The following is a 15745-nucleotide window of genomic DNA, read 5'->3' as shown; positions in this document are numbered from 1 at the left end:
CCCCTTTAAAAGTATTAACTGTAATACATTGGGATATTGGTATTCATGCAATTTCCTTATATCGAATGTATGTACACTAACAAACCAATCCCTTCACATTTATTACAGTCCTATAGAATAACTATTCCTGCACCTGCTACAAGTCAGCCCAGTCTATCCGCAAGAGGGCAAATAGAAAGGTCGCCTTCTGCAGTATCTCAGGTAGCCCACCATGTAAGACCTTTCACCTGCTAATACCCAGCTGGCCCCAGGCATCTAAATAAGAATGGCACATGAGGGTGAAACAATAAAGCTCTTTATTTATATAATTTGTATGTACAGGATATTTACAGAGTCTTACAGGAGGAGAGTCCTCCAGCCGGGAGGGGCATCATGGGGAGGGAGCCACGCATTTCCAGTCCGAGCTGGGACTGTAAACAAATTCCTTCCTGCGGAAACAAACACAAGGGGGGGGGGGTGAGTGTAAGAGGTCACATATCTTATTCTGGTTATAAACCTTTCTGTGCCAATATTGTGCCCCAGGGACGGCTATTGTTTATTTCTTCAACTTTTCATATTAACACATTATACCTTGTACAGAACAGCGGATGTAAAATATAAACTGAAGTCGTTCATATATAGGTTTTTTTTTTTTTTTTTTTGCACTGGCCTTATTTTCTATCAGAGTTTTTGTAAACTAAATCTAAGATGCATTGATGGAAATGTGTTGTTATATATATGTATGGTTATCATTCTGCTGGTATAGGATAGGAGTGCTATATAAAGCATAATAAAAGTGCAGGGCCTGGAGGAGAGGTCCATGATGTATTTGGGGTTCTTTAAAGTGTCATTTAAAGTAAATTTCACCGTGTCATAGAGACCTGTCAAAAATTTGGATTGGTCAGGATCTGGGGGCTGATCACTGGAACAAGTGGAGAGAAGCGCTTAGCTAAGTGCTTCTCTCCCTGTCTCTTTACTTACTGGGAGAGAAGTGCTTAGCTGAAAGCTTCTTTTCATTTGTTTAAGTGGTTGGTGGGGGTCTCAGCATACAGACCCCGACCAATTGGCATGTCTTTATGACATATTAAAGTGGCACACGAGCAAAAAAAAAATTTCAAATCAAATGGTGGCAAAAAGTGCCAAAAATTGGTAATTTACTTCTATTAAAAAAAAAATCTCAAGTCTTCCAGTACTTATAAGCTGCTGTATGTCCTGCAGAAAGTGGTGTATTCTTTCTAGTCTGGAAAGCAGGGGAGGTTTTGTAATAGGATTTGCTCCTGCTCTGGACAGTTCCTGATATGGAAAGAGGTGGCAGCAGAGAGCACTGTGTCAGACTGGAAAGAATACACCACTTTCTGCAGGACATACAGCAGCTGATAAGTACTGGAAGACTGCAGATTCTTTAAAAGAAGTAAATTACAAATCGCTGGCACTTTATGATACCTATGATACCTTTATGATCATCTAAAATATTTTTTTCCCCGACGAAGTACCCCTTTAAAAATACATGTCAATAGTTTTTTTCTACATAATCGGGTTTTTCTACATAATAGCATTCCTTTATACGACCGATACTCACTCTCGAGATGGATGTGTGGAGCTGCACACCAGCCCTTCTTCACAGGGACACAGCTGGTTGATGCTGAATGCCAGCCCCCCTTCTGGAACATAACAACTACCCCCAGCAGGTAGCTTGCGCTTGCAGATCATCTCTCCATGGTGTCTGGCACAGCACATAGAGGGGGAGCAGTCCTTATCCTGACGGCATCTGGAACCTGATGGAGTAAGCAACAGTTCATCAATTATCAGAAATTATGTGTGATGTCATCAATTATTTATCAGTGATGTCATATCTGTAAGGGGGGGGGGGGAGACATGATCAGGTTGTGTTGCAGTTTTTAATACTGCAATGAAATTCTTCTATTAGTCACTATGCAGTTACAGACTGCGATACAACCAGATCATGTATTTTCACTATCCCTATTCCACAGAACGATTATCGTTCGGATCTAAACGATAATCATTCAGTTGAATAGCAGTTAACGATTAAACGATGAACGAGAAATCGTTGATCGCTTAATAACACCTGGAACTATTTTTATCGTTGCTCGTTTGCAAATCGTTCGCATTGAATAAGAAGTTGCTCGGTCGTTCGCAGTAGCAACGAAAGCAATAGTGACGACAAGACGACGGCAAGAACGTTTAATAGTAACGATTTTCGTTCCATGTAAATGGGTGAACGATTTCAGGCCTTTCGCAATAGCGGTCGTGTGTGAGATCGTTTAGCGTTAACGATTATGCGACGATAATCGTCCAGTGGAATAGGGCCCTTAGGGTCCTATTACACAGAACGATTTTTAACGATTAACGATTGCAAACGAGATTGTTTATCGTTAACCTGAAATCGTTCACCATATTACACAGAACGATAGTCGTTAGATACGATTGTTACTACTTTCGTTTATTCCATCTGATCCCAGCAAAACAATGAACAATGTGCAATTACACTGAACGATCAGTGAACAAATGTGGAATTACGATTAGCGAACAATTAGCGAACGATTAACAATAATTTTAGGTTCAGATCTAAATCTACGATCAACGACATACGAACGTTTTTCCGATCGTTGCCTGCAATTACACAGAACGATTATTGTTTAAATTCGAACGATATAACGATTTTTTGCACGATAATCGTTCCGTGTAATAGGGCCCTTAGGGCTGCATCCAACTTCTTCAGCCGCCGGTAATCAAATCCCGCACGCTGGGGTTTGGACGGACCAGAGCGTGCTCGAGGTTCGCTCATCTCTATAGGATAGTGATGTCATGGTACTGATCTTACCTTCATGTCCACCTGGTACAATACGCATACAGCGTCCAAACATACAGCCCAGACCTCGAACGCACTGAGAATCCTTTCGACAGTATTGACCTTCATGGCGCAGCGCCACACACAGACCAAAATGGCGATCGCAGAACAGGCCACGTCCACAACCTCGGTCATGGTCACAGCTTACCTAGTAAGGAGAAAATATTTTGTCATTGTCTAGATCAATGATGGGGAACTACAATTCCCATCATGCCTGGACAGCCAATTGGCTGTCCAGGCATGATGGGAATTGTAGTTTCCCAACAGCTGGAGGGCCAAAGGTTCCCTATCCCTAGTCTAGATTTTTATTTCATGGAATCACAGCTATCTTGGTAGAACATCAAGGTCTTGTAGAAGACCACTAACGTCTCAACTTTACATAATATAAACTATATAGATCTCTGTAATTGAAGTGACTGCAAGTCTATGGGGCTTATGCAAGAGGCCTAGTGCCCATTACACAACACTAACTTCCTGTTATGAAAAACATTTGTAGCCCCTCACAATGGTCAGATGCATTAAGATGTAGGGATAAGGCGGACGTGGTACCTTACAATAGATGATTGCATTAACATGCACTGATAAGGCGACTTTTACACCGAAATTACATGTGTCCCTCCCAAAGCCATGAGTTAACCCCATCATGTAAAACTCTAAGGATCCAGTAGACATATTACAGCTATATACGGATGAGTATTATACTAGATCTACAAGTGTAGCACTACCAGCTCTGCTACATATCAAATTACGATGAATTTTTATGGTTATTGAGAGAGGTAGTAGATACTACTTACCGTGGATCCCTTGGGTGTTGGGCTTCTTGCAAGTCCAGCAGCATCTTCAGGGTTGTTATACGGCATTGACAACATCCAAGCCCAAATGTGGCCCTGTGTGTAAGGCAGGAGGGAGAGGAGAAGAGATGCCAGCAGCTTCATGGTGATACTGAATGATGGGACACACAACTGACAGTGACCTACACTATATATATATATATATATACATGGTGTGGGGTCCTCCCCCACCCTCTGTACACCCTACTATCTGTTTGCTAACCTAATGGGGCAATCAGTATTTATCAGCTTAACCTAATCACCGCCCCCCTCTCCCAGACCCCAGAACAATCTGCCACCATACAGAGAAACAAACCCAATTACATAGTAACCTGCAGGGGATTCATTAGTGTCACTCACACCCTCACTAACAGGGAATCCACCTACAATTTAAATATAGTAATACTCTGTTCTTTAAGTTTTCATATGCCTTATACTTACTACTACTGGACATTCATGCTGACTCGTATAGGAAAATTGTGTTATTTTAGGGGCATTCAACAAAAACTTTTTCAAGGTAGCAGTGACTGTAAGCCATACGCACGGGTGCCCGACTAATGCCCCAAATGTGTGTGGATCAGCAGGACTGGTGATTGTTTGCAGGGCAAGGGGTATGATGGTGTTGAAAAACTTTTTATATAGTGCTGCGGTTATATAGAAAATAATAAAGATGCTATTCTCACCTATGACTCTCTCCCCGGTGTCCTCCTGCGGTGTCTCCGGGTCCCCCTTTGAACGCTTTGGCCGCCACTTCCGAGACAGACTATTCTCAGCAGTGCAGGCCACTCTGCCAATTACTGGCTTAGACGGGACAGAACCGCGGGCAGTGATTGGCTGAGCGGGCTGTCACTGCTGAGATGAGTACATCTCGGAATTAGGGGCAGGAGTGTTCAGTGGGGGACCTGGAGACGCTGCAGGAGGACACTGGGGGAGCGTGGTGAGGTGAGCGCAGGCTTCTTGTATATTATTTTCTATAATACTGCAGCAACATATAAAAAGTTTTCCAACGCCGGAGTACCCGTTAAACTTCATCTTAATCTGGCACACATTCCCGTTTACAATGGAAGATGTGCGGCCAAGTATCAATGATCTAAGGGTCCTATTACACGGAGCGATTTTTAGCGATTAACAACTAACGATAAACTATCGAGATTGTTTATTGTTAACCTAAAATCGTTTACCATATTACACAGAACGATAGTCGTTAGTTAGTCCATCTGATCCCAGCAAAACAATGAACAATGTGCAATTACACGGAACGATTAGTGAAAAAATGCAGAACTTGAGCGAACGAATGTGGAATTACAGCGAGCGATTAGGTTTTAGGTTCAGATCTAAAGGTCCTTTTAGACGGAGCGATAATTTGCCCGATCACACGATTAACGATTTTGAATGATCGATGTTTTTTATAACGATCAGTGTTTAAACGGAACAATACATCGTACAGAAAAAGCCTATCTCACACATGGGTGAAATCGTTGAAAGACTGTTTACACGGAACAATCTGCGAATTTTTTTGCGAATGATCAACGACGATTTGAGAACCTGTTGAAAGATCAAAATGAACAATTTCTCGCTCGTCGCTTCATCATTCGCTGTGTTTACACTGAACGATTATTGCTAAAATGCGATCGTTATCGTGCAAATTCGAACGATAATCGTTCCGTCTAAAAGGACCATTAATCAATAATCAACGGTACACAACCGATTATTCCATCGTTGCCTGCAATTACACAGAACGATTATTATTTAAATTCGTACCATTTACAGATTTTTCGCACGATAAACGTACCGTGTAATAGGGCCCTAAATGTCTGCACAAATGATGCGATTACGGGCCTGAAACGCTATGGCTATGTGACTTATGAAGTGAGTCCTATTATTAAAATAAAGACGTTTGGATTGGAAGACCACCAAGATGCTAAACTTCCTTCTTCTTGTATATATCTGTCCTGGGCTGCTCCTTCTATGTAGCAGGATTGTGCATGAGTAGATGACAGCTGAAGCCGTGAGCTACAGTATATGACAAAACTTGTTGAAGGATGTGATTGGCCACATTTTTCTTCATGGGTTGATCGCTGGCTCTTTTACATGGACAGATGGGATGGAATTGCTGTGGATACAACCTGCTGATTAGTGCAGGAAAAAGCCACTGTGAAATACCGTAATGAACAAGTGGTTATGATTTACAGATGCCTGATGAAGAAGACGGTAAACCTTCGAAACACGTCGCATCTACAATAAAAAATTAATTCGATATTAACAGTCCGTGCTCACCATCTTCTTTACTGCTGGTTACTATATTTATACTGAGCTCCTATGCGGGATATTGAAGGCTGCAGTCCCTTTAATGTATATACACATGTGTGCCTATTGTAAGACTCACTTAGGTTTGCTTGTAATGTTGTGCACATGCAGCACCTTTTGTGTTCCTTTTTTTCTCCTCATTTACTTCCTAGACTCACTTTAAGGTGGCCATTATCAATGATAATTGTGGGCTGAACATATCTTCCTCCTCCATACATTTGGTATGGCCGAATATTCACATGTTCACTATGGAGTGGGTTCTACTACAGTCATATATTTCTGGCAGCAGCTTATTTCTCCCAGAACAATAGGGCAAGGCAGTGCAAATCTAACAGACCCGATTCTGCTTTCCCCTGACATTATCTGTTGGTAAAGTCGGAAGGGCCCCATACACCTTAGACAGACATAGACATAGGTGGTTGGTCTGCCTGACTATAGGTCAGGGTGTACAGGCCCTTTACATCCAGAATACAGACTGGAAAATATGGCCACAGCCATTCTGTCAATGTGAAAGTAAAGGAAAAATCCATAACTTTTAACATGGCCCAGACGCCAACCCAAGAAAACAATGATTATTATATAATGTGTGCTTTCCATTCCTCCTCTATCAGAGCCGCCTTTCGTGCTTGCGTTACCTTCTTATTCTCCTCGCCCATACTGGTGACTACCCTGCTATGTCAATATATTCACCTTATATTTGTATTCTCTTTATATCCTTATCTTGTTTGCTATTATTATTCTACCTACCTCAGTTTACCTTTGGTATTTTTGCCCTCTTTAGGTGACTTTGTTGTATCTGGAATTGAACTTGAGGTCCAGAATATGATATAATAACTTTTATACCTAAAATTACTTTTCAGGTATCATGTGTTGGCCAACACTGTAAGTTACATCCACTAATGTATCTCTAACCGATCTCTTAATAAGGTTATATTCACACAACGTCGGCGTCCGATTTTGAAATTAAAAAAAAAAGTCAGTTTTTGCCGTGATTTAACTGACTGCATTGAAGTCAATGGGAAGACGGACTTCCAATGAACACAATGCATTGAATAACAGACTTTTTTTTTACCGTGGATGGCAAAATAATGAACATGATCATTATTTTCGGACATCTTTTGCAAACAGCGGACGGTTTTTATAAATTGTTCACATGCAGTTTTCCTTTTGTCACCATTCTTTCTCCATTTTTACTATTAAACTCAATGGACTTTTCAATTAAGCCATACACAAAAGGCCAATTAGTAATCCCAAACTAGAATAATGTACAAACACCAGTCATTGGGGGAGGCCAGACAGCTAAATGACGTCCGTTATTTTAGACTCAAAATAACAGACGTCATTTTAAACGGAGCGGAAAAAACATTGTGTGAACATAGCCTATAGCTGTATTATCAGATTGAAATATAATGGGTAACGGTTGGAATTCTTGTCATCTAGCACCGAATGTGGTGTTCCAATCTGAACAAAAAGGACATATGCATGGAGATAGCTAGAGATGAGCGCCATAGGCTTTATCTATGTTTTCCAGGACTCCCTAGGGCTGCATCCAACTTCTCCAGCCACCAGGAATCAAATGCTCAAGTTGCTCTCATGTTCTCCTTTTGTCTGTATAAGTTCTCTCCAGCTTTTAGTGTTTCCTTCACCACTCCAAAAATCCATAGTAATAAATTAAAAGCTTTGGCTGTCCAGGCATGATGGGAGTTGTAGTTTTGCAACAGCTGGAGAGCCAAGGTTCCCTACCCCTGGTCTATATGATCTGGATTGCAAATGCCTAGCCTTTCTAAAATCCAGCAAGTGCATGGAGGTCCTTGGAGAATGTGGATATAAGATAATCAGGGGCTAATGGAGATGTAGTACAGGAAGCAGAGCTTGTATGCCCCCTGCGGCCCCCCTCCTCTCCTGACATGGCAGGTGATTAGTGATGGGATCATTAATTGTGCCTTCCATCACGTCAGACCCTCCTGGAGACGAGATCCTGCTGGGCGCTGTGTGTAGAAGATAAGCGCTGGACAGTAGACTTGGTGGGGGTCCTGTGTGCACTTAGAGGTGTTTGTAAACACTCGGCCATTAACAGCGTTCACACCAGCCGAAAACTTTCCGCACAATTATTGACTCTCTCTAAAACCAACATAATCTGATACGAATTATCTATCATATCATTCTAGTCCATTGGTTATTATAAAAATATAAGGTATGATAGGTTGGGGCATGACGGCGACAACTCGGGATATCCTAGGGCTGTGTATACCATCGCATCCTCTCCATGACATTGCTACGACGCTGACTCCAGCAGAGAAGACAATGCTTAGGGTCAGTAAGCAGATTATGGGATGTCATGATGACCAATGTGGATCAGGAGCAGATTACCACTAGTCCACCATTTGCACCTATTTATCACATCATTTGCACTTATTTATCACACTTGTTTGTTGCAAAAATGACTCCGATGTAAGCGTCCTTACACTGAAAAAAAAAAAAATTCTGCTGACTTAAATATTTTTGCTGATTTTACCAAAATGAAAGGTCCCGATTCCCTATTTGAAGGCAAAAAAAATGAATGCAATACGTAATTTTTTTTTCACAAATGAACATTCACATGTTTTCTTAAAGGTTTTATTAAAGTCTAATATTTTGGGTAATAAGTTCTGAAGATGCAATAGCATGTAATATCCTTGTTTCATGCACAAAAAGCCAAACAAGTACCGTATTTTCCGGTGTATAAGACGACTGGGCGTATAAGACGACTGGGCGTATAAGACAACCCCTGACTTTTAAGAAGATTTTTCAGGGGTTTGTCTTATATGCTGGAAAATATTAACCCCTGCCTGACCGTAGCAGGGTTTACTAGCTGAAGCCCTGCTGCAAAAACAGGGGTTAAGTGAAGTTGAAAAAAAAAAAAAAACAACAACAATCAACTCACCTGTCACCCATTCCCAGCAGCCGCGCATCTCCGGTCATGTTCCCGGCGCAGACAGTGTGATGCAGAGACACTGCCTGTGCCGAAGGTCCTCGAAGCTCTCTCGGGAGCCGAGTGTCTCCGGGCTTCTCCAAAGAAATGATCGGCTGCCAGGAGAGCTTGGGGGACCTCCGGCACAGGCAGTGTCTCTGCATCACACTGCCTGCGCTGGGAACATGACGGGAGACGCGCGACTGCCGGGAATGGGTCACAGTTGAGTTGAATTGTTTGTAGCAGGGTTTACTAGCTGGAGCCCTGCTGCAGTCACGCAGGGGTTAACTGAAGTTGAATAAAAAAAAAACAACAATCAACTCACCTGTCACCCATTCCCGGCAGTCGTGCGTCTCCGGTCATGTTCCCAACGCAGGCAGTGTGATGCAGAGACACTGCCTGTGCTAGGAACATGACGGGAGACACGATACGGGCATACAATGCGGCCGTTTTTGAGGTCCCCCATCATTTTCGGCAACCATACCTGGCGTATAAGACGACCCCCGACTTCTGAGAAGATTTTTCCGGGGTTAAAAACTCGTCTTATACGCTCGAAAATAATAGCAATAGTTGGGTAAAGTTTAATTTTTAGAGAGAAATTTTCTCCTTTTGGATGCCCTGGAATAGTTATGATCCGGGTTGTCACACTGTAAACACCAGCAGTAGCCTGCCATCTTGTTTCTATTCCATCTACCATGAAATCTATGTTCCATGGTCTTGATGTCTTGGTGGAAGTGTTCTCCTTGTTCTTCACTCATAGCTCCGAGATTTGAAGGGAAGTAGTTCAGGTGGCTATGGAGAAAATGCAATTTAACGCTCATGTTTGCCCCCAAACTTTGAAAAGAGATTAATCAATTTTGAACTAAAAGGTTATAATCTTCTGCCCTAAAGTTGCCAAGAAAGTCTGTAATGACGTCAGAAAAGGCAGGCCAAGCATTCAATTCTATGGTTTTCACGGTATTAAGGAATTCTTTGTCTTTGGTTAGGAGTCTTTCTACTTTGTCTAGAGGCAGCACAGATGTATTACATGTGCTGCCGCTAGACTCGAAGAAAGCAAAATCATGGTAAGTAAAATTTATGTTTTCTACTTCGTCTAGAGTCTGTGCTGCCTCTAGAGCCCAAGAAAGCAAAACTACAGTAAGTAATTAAAATTTATGCTTATTTGCAGGCCATCAAATATGCCAGCTTTTATTAACTTATCTTGGGAAATTCCGCTACATGTATTAACCCCTTAAGGACCGGGCTAATTTTCATTTCTGTTTTTTCCTCCTTGTGCCATAGCACTTTAATTTTTACACCTACAGACCCACATGAGCCTTTATTTTTTGCGTCATTTATTGTATTTTGCAATGACATAATTTTCTTTTTCTTTGGGGGGGCTTCGTTTTTACGCCGTGTGTCCTATGGAAAAACTTATTATATATGTTGTTATATGTTTTGTTATATATGTTCCTCAAGTTGTTACGATTACAATGATATGTAACATGTATAACTTTTATTTTATTTGATGGCTTGTAAAAAATGCAAACCATTGTTAACAAATATATGTTCCTTAAAAATGCTCTATTCCCATGCTTATAGCGCTTTTATTCTTTAATCTATGGGGCTGTGTCAGGTGTCATTTTTTGCGCCAATATGTGTTCTTTCTATCGGTACCTTGATTGCGCTGCGCATATGCGACTTTATGCAACTTTTTATTACAATTTTTCTGGATTTGATGCGACCAAAAATGCGCAATTTTGCACTTTGGGATTTTTTTGCGCTTACGCCGTTTACCGTACAAGATCAGAAATGGGACAAATTAATAGATCGGGCGATTACGCACACGGCGATACCAAACAAGTTTGTTTGTTTATTTATTTATAAAATGGGAAAAGGGGGGGGTGATTCAAACTTTTATTAGAGGAGGGGATTTTTTATATTAATAAAAACACTTTATTCTTTTTTTACTAACAGTAATATGAAGCCCCCTGGGGGACTTCTATATACACAGCACTGATCTTCCATTGAGATCAATGCTGTGTATATAATAGAGCAATGATCCATCAGATCATTGCTCTAATATAATAGTCTGCAGGAGACCATCTAAATAGATTGCCGAGTCGGGATCAGCGCCATTCCGACGCTGAGCCCCGGCCGGCTCAATAGAACGGATCTCCCCTCCGCAATCGCATCGCGCGGGGAGATCCCGCACTAAACACCAGGGACAGGGGGCACATAGACTCTTGAAATGCAGCTGTCAGCTTTGACAGCTGCATTTAAATAGTTAATTAGCCGGCCACGGCGATTGGCCGCGGCGGCTTATATCCGCGGTCCCTGGCTGCACATAGCAACCGGGGACCGCGGGCTGCAGAGAGGGCTCACGCCGGGAGCCCTCTCTGTTTACCCTTAACGGCCACATGACGGGTATACCTGTCATGCGTCGTTAAGGGGTTAAAGAGAACTGTTCAATTTAGCTTATTAATGTATATTGCAAAAATTCTTATTATGACCTAAGCTGACTAAAACTAAATTGTCATGATATTTTATAGTTACGTTTTAAGTTTGCTGCTTATATAGTCACAAAATGCCAGTCAGAAGTTTTAAACTATTTATTCAGTATTCTTCAATTGTGCTATACCTATTGCATATTTAGCATATCTTTCTGTACACTATTATCTTTTTTCACACTCAGCGCTTGTTTGAAGAAGTTGAAGAAGTAGAAACACTAAAGGTCCGTGTAATAGAAGGCAACGATCAGCCGACATGAACAACTGTGATAGCAACAATCTGTTGAAGTCTCTCCGTGGAATAGGAGCGGTAGCAGCAGACCGCCATTATCCTCTACGGCATGGGTCTCCAAACTGCGGCCCTCCAGCTGTTGCAAAACCACAATTCCCGTCATGTCCAGACACCTAAAGCTTTGGATTTGGCTGTCTAAGCATGATAGGTAATGTAGTATTGCAACAGCTGGAGGGCCGCAGTTTGGAGACCCATGCTCTATGGGCAGTGGCGGTCTTTGGCACCAAGCATCCCAAGCGATCGCTTGGGGCCCCCAACATCCAGGGGGCCCCCACGCCCCGCTCTTGTGCTCAAGACCGCTGGACAGGGCCGCTGCCCCTTTCGCTGCTGCCATCTGAACTGTAACTATGAGCACTCGTAATGAGCGCTCATAGTTACATGCAGCAGCACTGACAGGGCGGGAGACATTGGCTCCCTTCCTGTCAGTCGCTCTTGTGGCTGCAGGAACGGTCTTCCCTGCGGTCACAAGTGGCAGTTTTGTCCTTGGGGTTTCGGCGCTCCAGTGACATCACTGGAGCATTGGTGCCAGCACAAGGGGCGTGCGATCTCTTGTGATCGCAAGGAAAACCCTTCCTGCGGCCACAAGAGTGAAGAGAAGAGGAGACGCCCGGACCCAGGTGAGTATAAGTGTTTGTTTTATTGTGTTATATACTATATGGGAGGGGGAGCACACAGGAGTCTGTTTAACAGGGGGAGCGCACATCGGGGGTCTATATAAATGGGGGGAGGACACAGGGGGGCTATATAACAGGGGGAGCACACAGGGGGGCTATAGACTACTGGGGCTTCACAGAGGGGTCTATATACTACTGGGGGCAACCCACAGGGGGTCTATATACTACTTGGGGCAGCAGAATGGGGTGTATATACAACTTGGAGAGCACACCGGAGGTCTATATCCAAGTGGGGGAGCACACAGGGGGGCTATATACTACTGGGGGAGCACACAGGGGTCTATATACTACTGGTGGGGCACACAGGGGGTCTATATACTACTGGGGGAACATACAGGGGGTCTATATACTACTTGTGAGGCACACAGGTGGTCTATATATAACTGGGGGAGCACACAGGGGTCTGTATTCAACTGGGGCAGCACACAAGGGGTCTATATAATACTGGTGGGGCACACAGGGGGTCTATATACTACTGGGGGAACCACACAGGGGGTTTATATACTACTGGAGGAGCACACAGGGGTCTATATCCAAGTGGGGGAGCACACAGGAGGTCTATATCCAAGTGGGGGAGCACACAGGGGGGCTAAATACCCCTGAGGGAGCACACAGGGGACCTATATACTAGTGGGGGAGCACACAGGGGGTATATACACAATTGGGGGCAGCACACAGGGGGTCTATATACAACTGGGGCAGCACACAGGAGGTCTATATACTTCTGGGGGAGCACATAGGGGGCTATATATAACTGGGGGAACACACAGGGGTCTATATACTACTGGGGGAAGCAAACAAGGGGTATATACTACTGGGGGCAGGACACAAGGGGTATATACTATTGGGGGCAGCACACAAGGAGTATATATTACTGGCGGTAGCGCACAAGGGGTATATACTACTGGGGGCAACACACAGCGGTCAATTGTTTTGGAACTCGTGTCGAGGGGGGGCCCCAGACATAACTTTGCTTGGGGCCCCAGAAATGCCAAGACCGCCCCTGTCTATGGGCTGCCCATACCCGGACAGCCTCCCCACACCTCCACGCACCCCCCCCCCCCCGTACTCACCTGTTCCCTGCCGGCGCATGTAATAGGGGCTTTACTTGGTCGATAAGTGTGGGAAAACGCCTGATCCTCGGCTGATCACATCTTGAGCCATGCTAAAATATATTACTATGGATTTTGCATCCTTCTGTGTATACAGGCGATGTGCAGCCGATAGCAATAGATAGATAGAGTTTAAATCCACAAGTGTTATGTAAGACAATGAGAGCAGCAGGTTCGGCCAAATGCATCTTCCATCTTGTTCTAGAAACTGGTGAGAGTCTAAATACCCAAACCCCAACCGATCTAAACTTTTGAGGTCCTTTTTTTTTAAATGATAGAAACACTTTAAGAAAATGAAGAAAACAGGTGTTGAATCCCGTTGCAGCTTGGTGGGTCTGTACAGTGTGGACTATGATGTTCGAAATGTAAAGCTCCAGGCCTGTTGTCTTATTGGGTGTGCCAATGCAACGTTAGAACAAATACACCTTAAGGGCTCAGGTACAGGACAATACCATGTGCATGGAGTTTGTAAGGCAACAAACAAGAGTCCTTAGGGTTCAGTACTACCAATCCATAGGCTGTCCATGGTGCAAAAATGGGTATAATATATAGCACATTATTCATCCCTATAAACAATATATGAAATCAGAGGCCTAGATATAGTATAGTACATTTCTATAAGTACCATATTATGGATCTGTAATATGATGGCGGGTTGAAGTTTAAAGGGTCCAGGATTAGAACTAACATTGTTATTTTAACCTTCTAAATAGGATTTATTATAGTTCAGTTGTCTCCAACCTGTGTTCTTTACGTTTTGTCTATTAGAGCAGGTTTCTCAATATCTGGGGAGCCATATGTTAGAGACCATAGTCAAACCTTTTTTATAGTGGTAGACGGCAGGTTGGAGACCAATGCAATGCTATGCACAATGGCTCATTCATAACGTCTACCGATTATTATGTGCACCACTGGTGTCTACTGTCACAATTGCCAATGTGAGTCAACAACATACAATGAATGTGCTTCTAACTAAGAAGTGGATGCAGATAACATCTGTCTAATACCAGAATGCAGAATACCTGGTACACCCGGGGTATCAATGAACAGATAATAAATGATTCGTATACAGTATCTGTGGCTAACATTGTTTAGGGATACATTGCATTTTAATAGTTCTTTTTTCACCTGCATATTAAGCCCTGACACTACTGGATGCAATGAAACAGTTAAGAGCTCTCTCTCAGTTTGTCCAGAGGATTAGGGTCAGTCTGCCTGTCTCCTGCTCCCTGCCTGTCCACTAATGAGCTGCTAACACATTGTTTGCTCTCCCCCTTTGCTAGTTTACCTATCAGTGCCAAGGTGGTGTTCACATCTATTACTTCCAAGAGATCGCCCGCCGTCATTCCATACATCGACCACCAGATGGCGCGTGAGCAGTTTGATTCTAAATACTAGCTATAGCTTTTTTTCCATAAGAAATGAATTGGCAATTTCCTAACATACTACATGATGGACGACTGGCAGAGGAAAGGTCGCTTTTTTATAGCTAAAATCCTATCTCTTTAGACCGATAGGTTAAATGCCAATATATACCCATAAACATTCTGCTTAACTAGTTGTGGTCCTCTATAGCTGACCCTACATTTTTCTTGTAACGAAAAACTGGAAGATCCTTTGTAGCACCTCAGAGGTGTCTGGCAGCAGCTTGCAGCATGTTAGAGAAATGTGCACCCCTGACTAGAATCTAGAAACTAGAATCCAAATCTACAACACCTTTTAAAGAGGCTGCACACCTTTTGTTGGACCATACAGAAAAGTGTATAAAAGGTTTTTAAAACCCATAGTATAGGTGGAGCAAGTCATGGAAGACAGTAAATTTGGACCATTAGAAAACATTATTAATGCTCTACTGTCATCAGAAGTTACTGATCGCATTGGGTTTCACTTCTAAGATCAATCCTGGGATACAGCCGGGGAGTGTATGGTTTGGCTGGCCAGAGAGTGGAGCACACTATCAAGCTCTTCCTCCCGGCTGTATCTAAGGATTCCAGAGAGTCTAAGGGCCCTATTCCACCGGACGATTATCGTTTGCATAATCGTTAACGATTAACGATCTCAAACGACTGCTATTGCGAAAGACCTGAAAACGTTCAGTCATTTCCATGGAACGATAATCGTTACTTATGATCGTAATTGCGATCGTTTCTCTTCGCTATTTATTCGCTATTGCGTTTGTATCTATTGCGAACGACCGAACGATGTCTTATTCAATGCGAACGATTTGCGAACTTTTGCGAACG

General features: G+C 43.0%; 1 protein-coding gene across 4 annotated transcripts in view; it reads right to left on the bottom strand.

Moving 5' to 3' along the window:
- Window positions 1-323: 323 nt before the first annotated feature.
- The window catches only part of LOC138772168 (dickkopf-related protein 3-like), a 114196-nt gene continuing 98774 nt past the window's right edge, over window positions 324-15745 (bottom strand). For 3 of the 4 annotated variants that reach the window (XM_069952369.1, XM_069952368.1, XM_069952370.1), the window contains 4 exons: window positions 3643-3735; window positions 2822-2996; window positions 1559-1754; window positions 324-428 (listed from right to left, as the gene is read on the bottom strand). In XM_069952369.1, coding sequence (XP_069808470.1) covers window positions 371-428; window positions 1559-1754; window positions 2822-2996; window positions 3643-3717 — 504 coding nt within the window. In that variant the 5' untranslated portion in view covers window positions 3718-3735 and the 3' untranslated portion in view covers window positions 324-370. Of the gene's footprint in view, window positions 429-1558; window positions 1755-2821; window positions 2997-3642; window positions 4097-15745 lie in introns of those variants that run through there. The other variant, XM_069952367.1, reaches the window with a different exon arrangement.

This window comes from Dendropsophus ebraccatus, chromosome 14 (assembly GCF_027789765.1).
Source record: "Dendropsophus ebraccatus isolate aDenEbr1 chromosome 14, aDenEbr1.pat, whole genome shotgun sequence".
Classification (NCBI taxonomy): domain Eukaryota; kingdom Metazoa; phylum Chordata; class Amphibia; order Anura; family Hylidae; genus Dendropsophus; species Dendropsophus ebraccatus.
Note: the sequence above shows the minus strand (reverse complement) of the source record. Positions and strands in the feature narration are given on the sequence as shown.